This window comes from Myotis daubentonii, chromosome 1 (assembly GCF_963259705.1).
Source record: "Myotis daubentonii chromosome 1, mMyoDau2.1, whole genome shotgun sequence".
Taxonomy (NCBI): Eukaryota; Metazoa; Chordata; class Mammalia; order Chiroptera; family Vespertilionidae; genus Myotis; species Myotis daubentonii.
In genome coordinates this window covers 22,098,934-22,120,166 of record NC_081840.1, presented here as the reverse complement: position 1 = coordinate 22,120,166, position 21,233 = coordinate 22,098,934, and the positions used below count along the sequence as shown (strand labels likewise).

General features: G+C 40.3%; 2 protein-coding genes across 11 annotated transcripts in view; one reads left to right on the top strand and one right to left on the bottom strand.

Annotated features, from left to right (window-relative positions):
• Positions 1-1,432, bottom strand: part of AREL1 (apoptosis resistant E3 ubiquitin protein ligase 1) — a 43,094-nt gene extending 41,662 nt beyond the window's left edge. For 4 of the 8 annotated variants that reach the window (XM_059690450.1, XM_059690502.1, XM_059690523.1 and 1 more), the window contains exon 1: positions 1,297-1,432. The gene's annotated coding sequence lies outside the window, so the exon portion shown is untranslated. Of the gene's footprint in view, positions 1-1,206 lie in introns of all 8 variants that reach the window. The other 4 variants (XM_059690491.1, XM_059690461.1, XM_059690481.1 and 1 more) reach the window with 4 other exon arrangements.
• On the top strand, positions 1,424-21,233 carry FCF1 (FCF1 rRNA-processing protein). 3 transcript variants are annotated; one of them, XM_059690538.1, is made up of 8 exons: positions 1,424-1,563; positions 1,861-1,928; positions 3,336-3,407; positions 4,240-4,388; positions 8,342-8,414; positions 16,649-16,736; positions 20,124-20,218; positions 20,942-21,233. In XM_059690538.1, exons 1-8 carry the CDS (start codon positions 1,561-1,563, stop codon positions 20,988-20,990), a joined length of 597 nt encoding a protein of 198 aa, XP_059546521.1. In that variant the 5' UTR covers positions 1,424-1,560; the 3' UTR covers positions 20,991-21,233. The 3 variants fall into 3 exon arrangements, with proteins under 3 accessions (XP_059546521.1, XP_059546541.1, XP_059546531.1); XM_059690558.1 differs by lacking the exon at positions 20,124-20,218; XM_059690548.1 differs by lacking the exon at positions 1,424-1,563 and having other exon boundaries at positions 1,572-1,928.

The window sequence follows — 21,233 nt, the reverse complement described above, 5'->3', positions numbered from 1 at the left end:
ATACACACATTTTGAATAATTATAAAGGCAGTATCTATCAAAATACACTTCTTTTTCAGCTATCAGCTGTTATAGTTTGTATACACTTGGAGGACATCCTGTATATTAAAATACAATTGACACAAAATAATACCACCACATAGTCTATGTTGGAAGACACAATCACAATAATAGGATTTACTTGTGATGGACACACAGTTCTAGGGACTTCACATTTTAACATATTTAGTGTTAACAACATCCCTGTAAGACAGGTAGTATTATGATTATATCCATTTATACAAATGAAGAAACTGAGGCACCAATACATGAACACCCCCAACGTCATATAGCTGGTAAGAAGCAGAGAATGGATTTTAGCCACATCAGTCAGACTCCAAAGTTCATGTTAACCAATCCACTACAGTAAGGGTCATGCAATAGTCGGCTTTTTATTTTTTTTTTTAAACCTTTCTGAATCTCAAACACTAGGATAGCTTTGCAATAAAAAAAAGTACAGGCTTTGGATTCAAACAGACTCAAATACCCCCCCCCCCCCCAATAAAGTCTGAACCTCAGCTTCCTCATATGTAAAATGAGGATACTTAAGTTATTGTGGAGGTCAAAGAATATAAAGTGCCAGGTACAGTATACAAGATAGATGTAAGCTCACAGACACCTAGAGGATCCACGGCTGGCCTTGGCAATCCACGTGTCTCATAAATTGTAGGACAGATACTGTACGTGTACCCATATTTTAAGAATCGCCCCTGGCTTTCCATAACCTTTCAAGGGGTACGTGATCTCCAGAAGGTTACACAACCCACCGGAGTACATAGCAGGTACTCAAAATATGAGTTATCTTTCCCTTCTTGTCCTCTAAAACGCTCCCTTTCCCACTAGGAATGATACACCCAGGCTTCACAAGAAATCTCCACTATTCCCCACCATTTCCCTGGCTTGGTAACTCGTTTTCTAAAGGACCCCGAACCGCTGCTTCATCCCTCCCTTCTCCGAGAGAAACAAAAGGTGTCCACTCGGGAAGACTCTTGGGCTCTCGCCCACCAGCTGCAGAAAGCACCGCGCCGGCAGGAGAACCGGGCAGGAACCAGAGCTTCCGAGCGGCACCACGGAGACCTGACGCCCAGCGCCGCGGGACGGGGAGAGTGCGTTTCCCAAAACTACCGGACCACCCAGAATTCCGCCCCCGGTGCCCCCTGCCCCCACCCCACACACCCAGTCCTCTCTCGGAAACTCCGGTGCAGGCGGGTCCTCCGGCTCTGCCTCGCGCGGGAGCGGCGGGGAGAGAGACGTTACCGGAGCTGGAGGGCGCAGCGCGACGACGTCCCAGCTCCGCTGCCCCAACGGGCGGCGCCGCCCCCGGCAGAAGACCGGCCCTCAACTCGCCCCACAAGGGATCCAAGTGCAGATCTCCACCCGGGCTGGAAACCGGCTCCGGGCTTTTCCGTTTTCCAAAGCGGCTTCCGCTTCCGGGCTAGCCTCTGCCGGAAACAGTCTATGGGTGACGTAAAAGTGTCGCGCCGGCGGTGATTCCGGAAGAAACAAGAGTGCGGCGTGAACATGGTGAGAGGGGAGGAATGAGAAGGGATGTGGTCTGACCGCGTTTGAGCGGAGATTGAGGGGGTCATTCCCCGGGCCAGTGTTCATGCCCCTGCTTGTTTTCATTCTAATCTTAGCTCTTAAACTGCTCGAAGCGGGGCCTGTAATGCTCCAGCGAGTAGGGAGTGGGCCGGGTTGGGGCAGAGAGGATCAGAGGAACTGGGTTTTTTGAGGGAAGAAGGGAAGGGAATGGGCAAAAGAAGGAACTCAAGAACATGGGATGTATTTTCCGACTCTTAACTCTAAAATTTCTGTTTCAAGGGGAAGCAAAAGAAAACAAGGAAGTATGCGACCATGAAGCGAATGCTTAGTCTCAGAGATCAGAGGCTGTGAGTGTCTGGAATCAACGGGGTTCATAGACTGCCCAAAGATGTAGAAGTCACGAGGGGATAAGTAGTTAAAACTTTTGTTGTTACTTTGCATTCACTTTTAATAGCATTGTGTCTTGGATGTATGTATATAGCATGAGATAGTCAAGTGTATAACAGCCACTTGGCTGCTGAAGGAGTACCCTGGTGAATGGGGCTGGAATTAAACATCTAAGCGTTCACTTTGTGCCACCATTTTTATATATTTTATCTACCATATCACATTTAAGCCTCCTAATATTTCTGTGAAGTGGGTGGGATTATATTTATGTTCTTGTTATTAGACTACTGCATTCGATAGGAAACAAAAATGTTATAATTGTTGAAGGAAGGTGAGGTCAGAGGTGACCTTTGTCTTGTGTCTCCAGCACCTGACACTCAAATATTTTTGAAAGAAAGAATGGGAAACACCTAGATGTCTTCACTTTGTAAATTTCATAAGAATTCAGATGACTGTGGAAGAAGAAAGTGGAATGATGTTCCCTATTATAAGGAGGGTGTGAAAAGCTTCACAGCTTCAGTGAAGAATGGACAGAGTTAGTAAGGACTGGGATTGTGTTTGAGAGTCTCAATACAAATGAATGGCCGTTAGAGCTTTCAGAGTTATTAAATTGTATTTTCTGCCTTCAGTGTGTGTATTATGTAATTTTTAGGAAATTTCCCATTAGTAATATTTTATTTCTAGTTAAAGGTTAAATTTTGTATTTGTATGGTTACATTTTAGCCCTCTATAAAAGGTGCATGGGGATTCCTCCCCCGTTCCTACTGCTGAAGCATCTGAAGACAAACATCAGCCTTTTTGCCCACTGCTAGAAAGTGGATTTTGATCTTTGATAAAAAGCTTCTGACTAAAGAAGAAATGATAGTATAACCAACATTTATTTATCCATTAAAAAATGTTATGGGTTTTTGGCGAGAGATTGTTAAATTTAATTATGTCTAATGAATTATGTAAACTTCCCACACAGTTATTTGTGTTCAAAAATATATATATTTATATTAATGTAAAAAATGTATGCTTAGCCCTAGCCAGTTTGGCTCAGTGGATAGAGTGTCGGCCTATAGACTGAAGGGTCCCAGGTTCAAATCTGGTCAAGGGCACATACCTGCAGTCTCCATCCAACGTGCAGGAGGCAGCCGATCAATGATTCCCTCTCATCATTGATGTTTCTATCTCTCTCTTCCTCTCCCTTCTTCTCTGAAATCAATTTTTAAAAATCTATTAAAAAATGTATGCTTATACTAATGTAAAGAAGTCACAAAGTAAGATTTTCTCTGAAGACAAAAAGAAACTTTAAATTTTGAATGAGATTATAACTACTATTGTTTCTTCTTTCCTGCATTTAATTTACTTTTTTTTGTCCCTAGTAAAGAAAAGGATAGATTAAAACCTAAAAAGAAAGAAAAGAAAGATCCCAGTGCACTCAAAGAAAGAGAAGTGTGAGTAATCAACATTTTCTTTTTTCTTTTTTTTTAGTATTTTCTTTTCTTTTTTTTTTTATTGCTTAAAGTATTACAAAGAGTATTACATATGTCTCCTTTTTTTCCCCCCCGCCATTGACAATCCCCTGGCCTCCCCTACCCCCCAGTGTCTTATGTCCATTGGTTATGCTTATATGCATGCATACAAGTCCTTCGGTTGATCTCTTACCCCCCCTCTCATGCCCCCCCCCCCCGGCCTTCCTGCTGTAAGTAATCAACATTTTCACGTTTTCCTTTAAAACATTCTAAAACCATAGACCCCTTAGAAATCCAGGATTTCCCGAACTGATTTGCTCAGTCATTTCTAAGTCTAGCACAACTATGCATATGAAAGTGATATTGATGAGCATATACCAACTCCAATGGTTCAAATGTTTTTTTATTTCATGGAGCAGTAAAATTTTCTTTAACATCCTGGGGATTAAATCTAATATCATTATTTGTTTTCTTTGCCAAGAATCTTTCAAAAGAAATAATGGTCATTGTTTAACACACTGGCATTTCTTAAAAGAGAGAATGTATCATCAAAAAAATAGTAAGGCCATATTTTTAGAATAAAGGTTATTTCTTGTAAATAAATACATTTAATTTTATGAAACCTCATCACATTTTGCTTATTTTCCTCATTTTGCCCTAGTATGGTGATGGATAAACCATCACAGGATTTATCTCCAAGAACAAAGAAAAAAGAGCTTAATGTAGAGCAATCTGTTCCAAGTAGAGACTCTTTTTGTTCATACCAAAGTATCAATGTAGATATTACTTTGTGTTTTGTTTCTTTCTCTTTCAGCCCCCAACACCCCTCCTGCTTATTCTTCCAATATAACACACAGCTAGGCCCACCTTACCACATCCTGGTTGATACCAACTTTATCAACTTTTCCATTAAGGCCAAACTGGACTTAGTGCAGTCAATGATGGATTGTCTCTATGCCAAGTGTGAGTATCATACTTCTACATTTCTGTGACATTTATACAGAATAATCCTATTTATCCAAAGACATGAAAAGAGGGGAATGGGGTTCTAGTTAACTTAATTGTTGGGCATTTAATGTGCTCACCATAGCAATGACCATTTTTAATAAATTGAAGTCTAATGCAAACTTGACTGGGAATAAATTTTCTCAATTCAGAAAACACTTAGTGTGCTTAGGTACTTATTATGGATAATAACTTTGAAAATACTAGGGGAATTTTCTGTTTCCTAATTCTGGATTTTAACATTCTGGATAAATGAGTAGCCCTGGCCAGTGTGGCTCAGTTGGTTGAAGCATCATCCTGTACACCAAAAGGTGGCAGGTTCGATTCCTGGTCAGGGCACAAACCCAGGTTTCGGGTTTGATCCCTGGTCAGGGTGCATATGGGGGTAGCCAGTGGATGTTTCTCTCTCACATCAGTCTCTCTCTCTCTCTCTCTCTCTCTATCTATCTATCTCTCCCTCCTTTTCTCTCTTTCCCTCCCTTCCTCCCTCTCTCCCTCCCTCCCTCCCTCCCTCCTTTGCTCTCTCTAAAATCAATAAAAAATTAAGTAAGTAAAACTCGGGATAAATGAAAATTTATTGTATTTCTCAGCATATATATTCTTATTCTTTTACATTGAGGAGGAAGCATTTTTCATTCCACTCCAGTATAGAAAAGCGAAATAAGACATTTTGTCATTTACAATCACAGAACTGGAAGTGATGATGGTCACTGCTTCCTACTTTGGTGTTTATTTGTACCACAAAGGATCTAGGGTAGTTTACACCTAGGAATACGGTTTACCATTAATAAATGTCCCTTGAGTATTTAGATGTCCCTTCCTTCAAATGATCTTCCCTCACTACCGTGAATAGGGAAAAGAAAATTGAGGCCATGTAAAAGGGAATAACTTCCTAATAGTGAGATCTGTTGCATTTTGTGGTGAGTTTATATTCATAATATTTTCCAGTCATCTGGTTAAAGGTACAAGTGAAAAGTATACTTACGCTTTTCCATAATGAATGAATTATTGGAATCAAAGGAAAAATTTGCACCTCCTTCTTCAATATTTAAAAGATACTATAATGAATAATATAGAATGATAGTAATGTAAACGTTTATTGATGTATTAAGACTAGCAAGGTGCTATAAGGATATGATAGATAAAAACTAAATTCTTTTAAATGTCTAAAATGAATAAATGTAAAAAGTGTGGCTCTAGCTGGTTTGGCTCAGTGGATAGAGCACCAGCCTGCAGACTGAAGGGTCCCAGGTTTGATTCTAGTCAAGGGCACATGCCCTGGTTGTGGGCTCAGTCCCCAGTGTGGGGCGTGTAGGAGGTGCTGATCGATGATTCTCTCTCATCAATGATGTTTCTATCTCTCCCTCCCCCTTCCTCTCTGAAATAAATAAAAAATATATATATTTTTTAAAAAGTGTGCCTGACCTCAATGGCTCAGTAGTTGAGCATCGACCTATGAATTAGGAGGTCACGGTTCGATTCCTGGTCAGGGCACATGCCCTGTTTGCAGGCTCCATTTCCAGTGTGAGGCATGCAGGAGGTATCCGACCAATGATTCTGTCTCATCATTGATGCTTCTATCTCTCTCTCTTTCTCCCTCTCTGAAGTCAATAAAAATATTTTTTAAAATCAATAAAAATATATAAATTTTTTAAGTGACTACATAAGTTTGTTATGTTAATATACAAAGGTAACTACCAAGTGAGGAAAATAGCTAATAGAGTAAAATAATTATCTTTTTAAGGATCAGAATTGATGGGGTAGGGAAGTTTCAGGGGACCGTTACTTGTTCATATAGGCCTTTCTCTATTTCTTTTTAAAGCTATGTATATGTAATACTTTAAAATTTTTTAAAAAATCTTTTAGAAATAATAAAGATTAGTCTCAAGTCGGGGCACTAACATGGCTGTAAGAGTGAACTAGGAAAGCCCTTTATGAGGAAAGACACTAAACTTGGTAGACTTCTTGTATTTCCATGGCGTTTCTTATAGTTGTCTTAGCTGCTTCCCCAGCTTCTCAGGAATGCTGTGACCTGTTTGTAAATGAGATGGGTCAAGGGTACAAGCCTGGCCCTTGGAGGTGAACTGTTTCCTTAATGCTGTAGCTCCACCATTATTATCTACATGATGATTGTTTAAGAGAGCTTTAGCCCTGTTTAGGCTTTCTCTAGATATGTATGCTTTAGAGGACAGCTATAATGCCTTTTCTAAAAACAAGCTTATTAAGGAGAATACCCCTTTTTGCAGTCTTTTGTGTAACATAATACCTCAAACTAAAGGCTGAAGAAACATTTAAGTCAGTGCAAACTCACTTACCTAGGAGATTAACTGTTTTAAACTCCGCTTACTAATTTTTCTTCACTTGCCTTTATACCTAAAGGAAGGCCTTTATCTTCTTCTTGCCTTGAAGATGTCCCTTTGACCTTCTCATAGCTCCTGGGATATTTCATTTCCATCTGATACTCCAAAAAGAAAGAATAGTTAGCTTCCCATCAGCTTTCTTTTATGCCCATCAGCCCTCTTTCCTATTACTTTCCATTTCTTTATAGTGATTTTAACATTTCTGTACTTTGCTTTCAAAAGTATTAATGTACTTGAAAAAATACACAGCATAAAAAAAATGGAAGTTCCCTGTAATGCCTTACCTCAGAGAGGGTCGGTTTTAAAAATTCATATGCAATCTCTGTAGGGTGAAGGTTGTTTTTCTTTTAATGAAAATGGATCATGCATTACTTACTATGTATGTTTGTGCTTTTTTTTAGCTGCTTTGAGATATGTCATATACTATGTGATATGCCCATGTATAATAATAAAAGCATAATATGCCAATTAGACCGGACATCCTTCCAGACAAAGCCGCAGCGGCAGGGGCCGAGGCAGGGGCCCCCCAGCCACCGCGGCGGACGGGGGCCAAGCCCCTTGCACGAATTTTGTGCATTGGGCCTCTAGTTTAAAGTATATAATTCAATAGATTTTAGTGTATTCATAGTCAATATTTAAAATTTTTCACTACCGCCCTGGCCAGTGTGGCTCAGTCAGTTGGCGCTGTCCCATGCACCACCAAAGGGTTGCTGGTTTGGGATCAGTTCCCTGTCAGGGAACCGGCCCAGGTTTTGAGCTCTATCCCAGTAGAGGGCATGTGGTACGTGACCAATCAGTGTTTTGCTCTCATGTCAAAGTTTCTCCCTCTCTCTTCCTATCTCTCTGAAAATCAATTTTTTAAAACCCACATTTTTATTTATTAAAAAAACCCACAAAACTGTGGATCCTTAGCCAACATCCCTAAACTCTTCCCTTTCCCACCATTCCTAGGCAACCACAGTTTGCTTTCTGTCTCTGTAGATTTGGCTATTCTGGACATTTCATTAAAATGGGATCATAAAATATTTGGTCCTCTTTTATTGAGCACAACATTTTCAAAAGTCACCTATGTTAAAGCATGTACATCATTTCTTTGTATTACCAAGTAATAGTCTATTGTATGGATAGATCACATTTATCCATTTCTTCTTGCTTTTTATATTGAAAAAATATATCATGAATGTTTTTCTGTCAGTAATTCTAGTTTTTACCCTGTTATAAACAAGGCTGTAGTGAATATGTCTGTGTTAAAGTGAAGTATTTTAGAGAGGGGGAGCGAGAGAGAAAGATATGTTGTTCCACTTATTTATGTTTTCATTGGTTGATTCTTGTATGAGCCCTGACCAGGAATCGAACCCACAACCTGTGCATGTGCCCTGACTGGGAACTGAACCGTGACCTCCTGGTTCGTAGGTCAATGCTCAACCACTGAGCCACATCAGCCAAGCTCATGGGTCTTCCTAAGATTCTTGGCAGGATATAATTCAGAGAGAGTAAAATCAGTTTATTCACAAGTTCTTTTATTAATATGTGGGGGTTTTTTTCTGGCAGGTATCCCTTGTATAACTGACTGTGTAATGGCTGAAATTGAGAAATTGGGGCAGAAGTATCGAGTGGCTCTAAGGTAGGAAGAAGCTGGTTGGTCTAGATTTGTTCTAGGTTGGTATACTGAATATTCTTTTGACCTTTCTTCATCTGTTTGCTGTCCAAAGATTTCTTAGCTGAGTAGATTAAATAAAAATATAAAATTAGTTAACTATGGTCAAGAACACAGACATTTGAAGGCTAGAGACATTTTAAGCTGAAGCCTTTTTAAAAATTTACATTTATTGGGAAACATTAGTTAATAACATTATATAAGTTTCAGATGTACAATTTTATAATACAACTTCTGTATATCCCATTATGTGCTCATCACCCAAAGTCTAGTCTCCTTTTGTTGCCATATGTTTGACCCCTTTTACTCTCTTCACCATATTCCTCCTACCCCCTTCTCCTCTGTTAACCACCATACTGTTATTTGTGACTTTTGTTTATTCATTGGTTGCTTTTTTGTTTTATATCCCACATATGAGTGAAATCATGTGGTTCTTGTCCTTTGCTGTCTTATTTTGCTTAACATGATACTCTCAAGGTCCATTCATGTCACAAATGGCAATATTTCACCTTCTTTATGACTAGTATTCCACTGTATTTGTGTGCACAGTATCTTTATCCAACCATCAGATGCTTAGGTTGTTTCTATGTCTTAGTTATCGTGAACTGAGTTACTTAGTCATATTGGTTTTGTGGGCCTCCTTTTAATTCTATTTTCAATTAGAAAGTGTCTTCCTATTAGTTTATCTAGACAGCTCCTTTGGAATCTCACAGTTAGAGAATTCACATTCTAAGTTTTGAGTTTACTCTAGAAAGTACCCTTGAATTTAGAGTAGCAGTTCCCAAAGTATGGTCATGGACCCCTAGGAGTCTCAGAGACCTTTGCAGGGAGTTTGCAAAACCATTTTCATAATAATATGAAAACATTGCCATTATACTGATGGTGGAAATGCTGGTTTGGTGCCTTAGTACAAATCAAAGCAATGGACCAAATAATGCTATTTGTATTTTTTGTTTGTTTTTAACCCACTGGCAATTTTTTAAAAAGCCCTGGCTGGTGTGGTTCAATTGGTTGGGCTTCAACCCATACCTGTAAACTGAAAGGTTGCTGATTTGATTCCTGGTCAGGGTACATGCCCAGGTTTCTGGCTGAATCCCAGGTAGAGGGCGTGCAGGAAGCAGCTGATCAATGTTGCACTTTCACATCAATGTTTCTCTCTCTCCCTCTCCTTTCCTCTTAAAAAAAACCCACAAAGAATAAATTTTTAAATAGCCAGAGTCATTTAAGAATGTTCTTAATGAAACAATAGATTTTGTTAACTTTACTAACTCTCCTCTCTAGAGTACATATCAGTGTTCCTTGTGATAATGTGAAGTGCACACAAAGCACTTCTGCTGATGCCAAAAGAGGAAGGTTGCTCATTGAAAAGCATCTGTGTGCTTGTTTGAGTTGTGGGCTGAACCAGCTGCTTTTTCATGGAATATAATTTTGTTGTTGTTGTTGTTAATCCTCACCTGAGGATATTATTTCTATTGCTCTACAAAGAGAGTAAAAGGGAGGGAGGGAAAGACGGAGTAGGGGAGGGAGGGAGGAAGGGAGGGAGGGAGAGAGAGAGAGAGAGAGAGAGAGAGAGAGAGAGAGAGAGAGAAACACTGATGTGAGAGAGACACATCAACTAGTTGCCTCCCACACAAGCGAACCAGCAACCTAGGTACGTGCCCTTGACCAGGAGTTGAACCCACGAGTCTTGGTGCACATGCTGATGCTCTTAACTACTTAGTCACACCAGCCTGGGCTGGAATGTAATTTTATGTGAAGAACTGACAGACTGATATTTTACGCTTTGCTATCTAGCAGATATCTTCTCAAAAATGCAATAAACCTGTCACTAAGGAAAACAACTTACTGTATTAGTTACCAGTGATAAAACTCGAGCTTACAAGTGAAAATTAGAATTTTGGAAAATCATGAGCTTATCACATTCCCAATACTAAAGACTTTTCTGTTGAGACCAGTGATTATACTAATGAGTATGATTTTTTTAATATATAATTCTTTATAAAGTTAAAAGTATTACATATGTCCCCTGTTTTCCCCCATTGGCCCCCTCCCTCCTGCCCCCCCCCCCACTCTCCTGCCCCAGGCTTTCGGCACCCTATTGTCTGTGTCCATGGGTTATGCATATATGCATACAAGGTCTTTGGTTGATTACCTCCCACTCACCCACCCTCCCCCACCTTCCTCTGAGATTCCCTGCTCTGTTTCATGCTTCCATGTCTCTGGATCCACTCCATTCATCTGTTTATTTTGTTACTTAGACTCCACATATGAGTGCGATCATGTGATACTTGTCTTTTTCTGACTGACCTATTTCACTTAGCATGATATTCTCTAGGTCCCTCCATGCTGTCTCAAAGGGTAAGAGATTCTTCTTTTTTATTGCTGCATAGTATTCCATGGTATAAATGTACCACAGCTTTTTTAAAAAATATATTTTATTGATTTTTACAGAGAGGAAGGGAGAGGGATAGAGAGTTTGAAACATCGATGAGAGGGAAACATCGATCAGCTGCCTCCTGCACACCTCCCACTGGGGATGTGCCCGCAACCAAGGTACATGCCCTTGACCGGAATCGAACCCGGAACCCTTCAGTCCTCAGGCCAATGCTCTATCCACCAAGCCAAATTGGTTAGGGCTGTACCACAGCTTTTTTTATACATTCATCTACTGATGGGCCCTTGGGCTGTGTCCAGATCTTAGCTATTGAAAATTGTGCTGCTATGAACATAGGGGTGCGTACATTCTTTCTGCATTGTGCTTCGGGTTTCTTAGGATATATTCCTAGAAGTGGGATCACTGGGTCAAATGGCAGTTCCATATTTAATTTTTTAATGAAATTCCATATTATTTTCTATAATGGTTGCACCAGTCTGCATTCCCACCAGCAGTGTACTAGGGTTCCCTTTTCTCCGCATCCTCATCAGCACTTGTCATTTGTTGATTTGTTGATGGTAGCCATTCTGATAGGTGTGAGGTAATACCTCATTGCTATTTTAATTTGCATCTCTGATGATCGGTGACTGTGAGCATTTTTTCATATGTCTCTTGGCCATCCGTATGTCCTCTTTTGAAAAGTGTCTATTTAGGTCCTTTGTCTATTTTTTAATTGGGTTGTTTGTCTCCTTTTGTTAAGTTGTATGAGTTCTTATATATTTTGGATATTAACCCTTTATCAAATGTATCATTGCCAAATATGTTCTCCCATACAGTGGGCTCCCTTCATTTTGTTGATGGCTTCTTTTGCTGTGCAGAAGCTTTTTATTTTGATGTAGTCCATTTGTTTATTTTCTCCTTAGTAGTCCATTTGTTTATTTTCTCCTTAGTTTCCTTTGCCTTAGGAGATGTATGTGTAAACACATTGCTACGAGAGATGTCTGAGATTTTGCTGCCTATGGTTTCTTCTAGGATTTTTATGGTTTCACAACTTACATTTAAGTCTTTTATGCATTTTGAATTTACTCTTCTGTATGGTGTAAGTTGGTGATCTAATTTCATTTTTTTTTGCATATATCTTTCCAATTTTCCTAACACTGTTTATTGAAAAGACTCCCTTGGCTCCATTGTATGCTCTTGCCTCCTTTGTCAAATATTAATTGAGCATAATGGCTTGGGTCGATTTCCGGGTTATCTGATCTGTTCCATTGATCTTTATGCCTGTTCTTGTGCCAGTACCTAGCTGTTTTGATTACAGTAGCTTTGTAGTATAACTTGGAATCTGGTATTGTAATTTCTCCAACTTTGTTTTTCTTTCTCAAAATTTCTGCAGCTATTCAGGGTCTTTTTTGATTCCTGTAAATTTGTGGAGAGTTTGTTCTAGCTCTGTGAAATATGCCTTTGGTATTTTAATAGGAATTGCATTGAATCTGTAGATTGCCTTGGGTACTATGGACATTTTAATGATGTTGATTCTACCAATCCATGAACATGGTATATTCTTCCACTTGTTTATATCTTCTCTCTTTTCAGCATCCTATAGTTTTCTGAGTACAGGTCTTTTGCCACCTTGGTTACATTTATCCCTAAGTATCTTAATTTTTTTGTTGCAATGGTAAATGGGATTGTTTGTTTAATTTCTCTTTCTGAGAATTTATTATCAGTATATAAAAAAGCCATTGATTTTTGGGTATTGATTTTGTATCCTGCTACATTGCCAAATTCATTCATTAAATCTAGTAGTTTTTTGATGGAGTCTTTAGGGTATTTTGTGTACAATATCATGTCATCTGCAAATAATGAGAGTTTTACTTCCTCCTTTCCAATTTGAATGCCTTTTACTTCTTGTCTGATCGCTATGGCTCGCACTTCCAGTACTATGTTGAATGAGTGTTGAAAGCGCACATCCCTGTCTTATTCCTGTTCTTAGAGGAAATGCTTTTAATTTTTGCCCATTGAGTATAATGTTGGCTGTCAGCTTGTCATATATGGCCTTTATCATGTTGAGATATGCCCCCTCTATTCTCACTTTGCAGAGAGTTTTTATCGAAAATAGGTGTTGGATTTTGTTGAATGCTTTTTCTACATCTGGATCATTATCTCACTTCTTACACAAAAATCAATTCCAGGTAGATTAAGTGTCTAAACTTTTACAGAAAATATAGAGAATATCTTAATGATTTTGGAGTGGGCAAGGATTTCTTAAGTCCAAACCACAATGGAAAACTAATCAATTTGACTATATTGAAATCAATTACTTCTCTATAACAAAAGACACAATAAAGTGAAAAGAAAAGCCACAAATATTAGTAACACATATAATCAACAAAGGGCTTATTTTTAGAACATATAAAAAACTACAAATCTATAAGATAAAGACAAAATCCTTAAATTCACAATGAAATATCATTTCATACCCAGATTGGCAAGAATTAAAGTATGCTTGACAATGTGAAGAATAATCGAGAATGTGGAGCAATGGGAATTCTCATACTCAATTGCTATGGATATAAATTGGACAGTCACTTTGGAGAGCAATTTGGTAATATCTGACAAAATCGAGGTTGTCCATATTCTTACAATACTGTGTCTTTCAACCTGGGAAATCACAAATCTATAGGTTGTAAAGTCTGTTTAACTACTAGTACTTTTTTAAATGAAGTATAGAATAAACTATAAAATACCAGCATGCATTGCATGTAGCACAGATTATTATATCACAGAACTTTTTTTTCACTTTTATACTGAGTGCTAGGTAAAATGTATTTCATACTGTGAGTCTGGTTAAAAAAAAAGCGGGGGGGTGGCTGCCTTTGAGAAGCTCATTTGCATGTATTGGAGACAAGTATTGGAATTTTTCTTATATGCATAGTATAAGCAGCTAAAAGATCCATTAAGATAATGAATAAATTGTGGAATGCTCATGAATAAAATACTACACAGTAGTGAAAATGAATGTAGAGTTGCATGTTAATATGGATAAGTCTCTCAAAACAATGTAAAAAAAAAAAAAGCAAGCACATATGTGGAACATATTGTTTATCTGATGTTTAAAAACATGAAAACTAGGCCCTGGCCGGGGAGCTCAGTTGGTTAGTGTTGTCTCAAACACCAAGGATGTAAGTTCAATCCCTGATCACGGCACATACAAAAATCAACCAATGAATGCATAAATAAGTGGAACAAGAATTTGATTCTATCTATCTATCTATCTCTTTTCTATCTCACTTTCTTTCTCTCTCTCTCTCTCTCTCTCTCTCTCTCAAATCAGTCAATAAAAATTTTTTTAAAACATGCAAGCTACATTGTTTACAGGTACATACATATGTAATTTTACATATAGAGTAAAACTTACGTGAGACTGATAAATACCAAGTTTAAGATAATAGTTACTTGTCAGGAGGTAAAAAGATCTGTTGGGATTGGAGAGAGGGCTTTACTCATTTTTATTTGTAATGTTTCATTTCTTTAACGAGATGGTGGATACAGTTCAGCATTCTTTATACTTTTTTATATACTTGAAATATTTCAAATAAAAATGAGAAGAGGCAATTATTTAAAAAGTAATTTAAAAAAAACAATGGGAGGAGAGAACACTGAAGCACAAATGGAGGCACCAAGTTTGGCTGTGAAGAGAAGCAGAGAAATGGGTTGTTAATTAGAGGGGCTGGGATTAGTAAAAAGAAGGTTTTTATTTTTTCTTTTTTAAGATGGATAAGGTCCTAGAGCATATTGGTATATTTCTGGGAAAGAACAGTGGGAAGGAGGAGATCGGTGACTTCAGCAGTAAAGGGATAACAAATAAGAGCAAAGACCTAGACTGTTGCCTACCTCGTTTCTCAGCAGCCAGTCTTCCTTTCTTCTAGTGTGTCCTCTTCTCCAGAGCCCACTTAGTCTTCCTAAGACAAAGGTTTGCTTGTGTTACTCTGTCCTGGAGAAAACTTTCATGACTCCCCATCACTTGTGTCCTGGAGCTCACACTCCTCAGCCTGGCATTGGAGACTCGTCCCAGTTTGTCCTCAACTTGCCTTTCCAGTCCTATCTCACTTTCCTCTACACGAACACTCTTCTCACTCTTCCCTGAACACACCCAAGCCATTTTACAGATGTGTTGGCTCCCTGTTTGGAATGTGCCTGCCTTAACTTTGCTGGGAACGTTCTTTCATCTTCATTTTGTTTTTATCTCCATGTAATTTTTTCTTAAATATACCCAACCCACATTGACTTAGCTCTGAACTCTGCAATGTGGAGTATTTTTGTTGCACTTCATACCTGTGTGCTGCCGTGTATTTTTATTTATCATCATTGTGTAATAGAAAGAGTACGGCTCTGGGGATCACAGACCTGGGTTTTTCTATTTCACATTTGTATAAAAATAATACGTGGTTGATTTTCTAATAGCAAACAATATAAACAAATACATATGGGGTGGGACAAAAATAGGTTTACAGTTGTGAGTACACAAAATAGTTTATTCTTATATTATTATTTATTATATTATTTTCCATATGAATAACTGTAAACCTTTTGCCACACCATGTACAATAAAAAGTAAAATTCCCCCTCCATATTCACACTTTGTCCATTCTCCTCCCCTGGAATTGACAACTGAGAAGGATTGGTATATAGTCAATATGTATTTTCCAGGCAAATGCAAATCTAGAGAAAAGCGATTTGTCTTTTCTTAATAGAATGATAGTTCAATGGCCTGTTTTGTTTATTAAACAGGTTATTATAGGTCCTTCTACGTTGATACATACAACTCTACCTCATTTTAAAAAAAAATAAGATAGGGGTACCAAAATGTATTTAACTTGATGGATATTCAGATTATCTCAAGGTTTTTTAAAAAAAATACGCTTTTATTGATTTCAGAGGAAGGGAGAGGGAGAGAGAATTAGAAACATCAATAATGAGAGAGAATCATTGATTGGCTGCCTCCTGCACTCCCCCTAATGAGGATCGAGACCAAAACCCAGGCATGTGCCCTGACCGGGAATCATCCATGACCTCCGGATTCATGGGTCAATGCTCAACCACTGAGCCCCACCGGCCGGGTGATTATCTCCAGGTTTTGTTTTTGTTTTTGTTTTTTTATCTCCAGTTTTAAATTATGTTTATAAACTATGCTGCGGTGGCTGTCCTTGTACCTACATTCTTGTACAATGTGTAAGACAATTTCCTAAAAGTGAATTGGTTGGGTTAAAATTGATTTGGTTTTGAATCCTGGCTTTCCCAGCTTGCTTACTTTAAACAAATTAATTCATCTCAATCTGCTACCTCATCTGCAAAAGGAAATACAATAATTCAGAGTTTTATGAAGATTACCATATATGACCTAAGACACACCAGCTGTCAGTCAGGAAATTTCCTTTTTTCTATAAGTTGTCTTTCCAATTAAAAAGTAAGCTTCACCCCTAGCTGGTTTGGCTCAGTGGATAGAGCATCAGCCTTCAGACTGAAGGGTCCCAGGTTCGATTCCGGTCAAGGGCACATGCCTGGGTTGCGGGCTCGATCCCAAGTAGGCGGCGTGCAGGAGGCAGCTAATCAGTGATCCTCTCTCAGCATTAATGTTTCTCCCTTTCTCCCTCTCGCTTCCTCTCTGAAATCAATAAAAATATTTTTTTAAAAAAAAGGTAAGCTTCATGAGGGGAGGGGTGCCTTAAGATCTATATATAGGTCATGTTACTCTTTTTACACTGAGTGAGACTCAGAAAGTTACCAGTTGCCAGAATGTTTTCCTTAATCCGCTTTTATAACCTTTTAGGATCGCCAAGGATCCAAGATTTGAACGATTACCATGCACACACAAAGGAACCTATGCAGATGACTGCTTAGTACAGAGAGTAACTCAGGTATCGTCAGTTTTTAAATGCTTACTTTGTGTGCTTAATGAAAAAAAGAGAAGGCAAACTATTGTCTCCTGAATGTTCATGGTCAGAAAAGTAGCTAGGAATTTAAATGGTAATGTAATACATATACATATACATATACATATACATATACATATACATATACATATACATATACATATACACGTCTACACTAATAAAAGAGAAACATGGTAATTGGCGTACGACCGCTACCCTTTTCATTGGCTAATCAGCGAGATATGCAAATTAACTGTCAGCCAAGATGGTGGCCGGCAGCCAGGCAGCTTGAAACTAACATGAGGCTTGCTTGCCTCAGTGACGGAGGATCGTTGGAAGAAACCAACGTTCCCCGCCTGTGGCTACAGGCCTCTGAGCGGGCAGTTTAAGAAACATTGTAACAAATACCGCCGGACTTCAGCCAGCAGATTCGCAACATTGTAAGCAAAGGCCAGAAACCTACTTTCAGCCGCGGAGGCCTAAGAGCTGGAGCCAAGCCTCAAGGTAAAGCTGGCCCAGAATAAAAAAAGAAAGAAAAAAAGGAGCGGTTGGGAACTTCAGTCACTCCCAGCCTGAAAACAGCCCTCAGCCCCTCACCCAGACTGGCCAGGCACCCCAGTGGGGACCCCCACCCTGATCCAGGACACCCTTCAGGGCAAACCAGCCAGCCCCACCCATGCACCAGGTCTCTACCCTATATAGTAAAAGGGTAATATGCCTCCCGGCACCGTGACGGGACAGCGCCCAAACCCCCTGATCGCCCTGCGGCTCTGTGTGTGACAGGGGGCGGGGCCCCAACCCCCTGAGCAGCCCTGCTCTGTGCCTGATAGGGGGGAGTTCCCCAACCCCCCTCCCCACGGGCCCTGCTCTGTGTGTGATGGGGTAGAGCCATAACCTCCCCATCGGCCCTGCCCTGAGTGTGAGAGTGGCGGCGCCCCAACCCCCTGATCGGCCCTGCTCTGTGGGTGATAGAGGGCGGTGCCCCAACCCCCTGATGGGCCCTGCTCTGTGTGTGACAGGGGCAGCACCCCAACCCCCTGATTGGCCCTGCTCTGTGCGTGACGGGGTGGCGCCGCAACCTCCCCATCGACCCTGCCTTAAGTGTGACAAGGGCCGGTGCCCCAACCCCCCAATTGGCCCTACCCTGAGTGTGACTGAGGGTGGCATTACAACCTCCCAATCTGCCATGCTCTGTGCATGACGGGGCGGCGCCCCAACTCCCCAATCGGCCCTGCTCTGAGCCCAACCAGGGGCTGCACCTAGGGATTGGGCCTGCCCTCTGCCACCCGGGAGCAGGCCTAAGCCAGCAGGTCATTATCTCCCGAGGGGTCCCAGACTGCGAGAGGGCACAGGCCGGGCTGAGGGGCCCCCCCTCCCCCCCCCCAGTGCACAAATTTTTGTGCACCGGGCCTCTAGTATATATATATATATGAGAGAGAGAGAGAGAGAGAGAGAGAATCCCTTCATAGTAATCGTAGGTGCCCTCATTTACTTGAGGGAAGTGGATTAGAAATGTATAGGATAGCATAATGGAAAGATCATGGGTTTCAGATATTAGCACCTGCATTTATTGGGTGTGTGATTTGGGACACTTACTGATTCTTTATTCCATAAATCTTTTCTATAAAATGATTCAAGTGAGTGAGTGTAGATAATACAGTTGACCCTTGAACAACGCCAGGGTTAGGGCTCTGACCCCTTGCGCAGTTGAAAATCTGTGTTATTGTCTAACTTTTGACTCCCAAAAACTTAAGTTGTCTCTTGGTATCCATGGGGGATTGGGTTCCAGGACCCCCTGCAGGTACTAAAATCTATAAATGCTCAAGTCTCTTATATAAAACTACTGCCCCAATGCACGGATTCATGCACATTGAAAGGAAATTAATTAGAAGGTGGCCTGCGGGGCGGGACTGGGCAAGACATGCCCTGGAGCCAACCTCTCGTGGTCCCTCCCCAACCGGCCGCACCTGGGGCAGCACCATGGCTTGAAGGGCTTCTGCGCAGTGAGCGGGATCCCTCTGGCAGGTGGGGTCCCTCAGCCTGGCCTGCAGGGATTGGCCGAAACTGGGGCTCTCTGACATCCCCAGAGGGGTCCCAGATTGAGAGAGGGCAGTTCTCCGATGACACATCCTGGAATCGGGCTCCCTCCTCTCTGGTTCCGGGGTGCATCACCTGAGAACTGCCGCTACCAGGTCACCGCAGCTCAGCAGCTCCTGCATTGAGTGTCTGCCCCCTGGTGGTTAGTGTGTGTCATACCTACCGGATGGTCATACGGTGGCTTAGCCTTTTAGAGAGAGAGAGAGAGAGAGAGAGATATGATGTGGATCAATGCATGCAGTCCGTCCTTCACATCTGCAGACTCCCAACTACAGAACAAAAACAATACAGGTATTTATTGAAAAAATTCACATATAAGTGGACCCAAGCAGTTGAAACCCATGTTTTTCAAGGGTCAATTTATACCAGATTTCACCTCTCTGAATCTAAAATAAGGTTCCATTCCACTTACTCCCCACAAAGGAATTTTGTTCCTCTCTACCGTGCCCACCCCAGAAGCATTTCTCAGTTGCATCTAAGTCTCCCAGGGTGCCATCTCACAAAGACCCTGGAATCAGTTGGTTTTTTATTTCTTGGCAGCCACCACAAGAACTTCTGCTACTGTTTACCCTTATAAGAGCCTGTGGGTAATTATCTTCATTGAATGACCACATTGTCAGCCCTTTAGCAACTCCATTCATGGGCGTGTCCAGCATTTCCCTTAATTTCCCACAGCACAGCTGACATCAGGCTACAACTTGTTATAAAACTCAATGGGAGGTTTGGGTATGAGAGAAGTAAAGTACAACATAAATTACCTCGCAGATGGCAGCTACATATTCCTTTCAGAGTTGCTAGGCTAAGACTTGTCCTGGAGATCCTAGTCTGGCTTCAGGACCAAGAGGGCAGCCTACCTCCACCACTAGAAGGCCTCAGGGTAGGCCTTACAATCCTGAGAAAGGCAGAAGCTGTGCCCTCCAATCTAAGGCACTTACTCTGCCTTTGCATAGAGTCCCTTGGGGCATTTTCCCAAAATCAAGGAATTTTCTACCCTAGATGTAAAAAGTCATTTCCACATATGAGACAAAAAATGGATTACAACTCTTAGCTTTTCTGTCTTCTCCCCCTCAAGATTCTCAGAGCTACATTCAGCCCCGGACAACTTATTAATATGTTTTATAAACATGAGCTCCTCAATCATAGTATCTACTCTACAAATTGTTATAACCTTTGCTATGTACTGTGAAAATGAATTAATTCTTCAGAATCGACAGTGATTGTGCCATTATAGTATCACTAAGTAGACTCAATAAACTTTATGTGTGTCTCTTATAGCACAAGTGTTATATTGTGGCCACAGTTGACCGGGACCTTAAACGAAGAATCAGGAAGATCCCTGGAGTTCCCATCATGTACATTTCTAACCATAGGTGAGAACTTCCTCTTGGGGAAGTGATTAAAAGTATATAGTTGATATCAATTAAAAATGAGGTCAGATTATAGAAGAATTTAAAAGAGATTGTTGTATCAAATATTACATAATTGTATTTGAAAACGTGAGACAAAATAACAAGAACAAGGGCAAAAGATAAGGTAGGATTTAGGAAAGAAGCAGACATTCACATTGTTACCATATGATTAACAGAAGAAATAGAGTGACATGTTGCTTTAAATGCAAAGCAGTAATTTAATTCAAACTAATCTTTTTGGCCAGAAATTTTTATTTTAAAAGCCTAGTGCATGTGATTAGCACCCCTCTGGGAATCTGCTTATTTAAAAAAAAAAAAAATTTAAAGCTGCTCTTTATCCTTCTTGGATGTTCCCATGCCAGTCCTCAGACTGTTACTGCCCAGCCTCTCAGCCTGGGGAGAGCACAATACAGAGGGAATAATATGGGCGAGGGAGTTGCACTTACCTGGACTCAGTGCTCAGCTCCCTCCGTTGGTAACTTTCTGACTTTGAAGAATAAAGAAAATACATTATAGTCAGCATTTTGCTTCAGATCACTCACTGTGATATCCCTTTAAAATGTTCTGACTGACAAAAAGGATTCACAGTGAGGGGGTAAGAGCATCGCCGTCAGTAAAGAATGGGTTTTTAGGTGGCTCCTGGACCCACCTTTCTTACCAGTGTTAATTTTTTTTCCTGATTAGGTACAACATTGAGCGGATGCCAGATGATTATGGAGCCCCTCGATTCTAATACTTAAAAGACAAAGTTTCTCTGCTTTCCTTCAACCAAATTTCTCCTTTGCAGGTTTATTAAACATGCTACAACATGCATTATTGCGCCACTCACACATTTGCTGTTATGAGCTGAGAACAGTTAAATACACTCACTTTTTGGTGGTGTTTTGAAAATGATTTTGATGTTGTTTTGAAAATGATATTTTGTATCATTTAAAATTTTGTTACATCTTTTTATAAATCAGATGACTGCTCACAA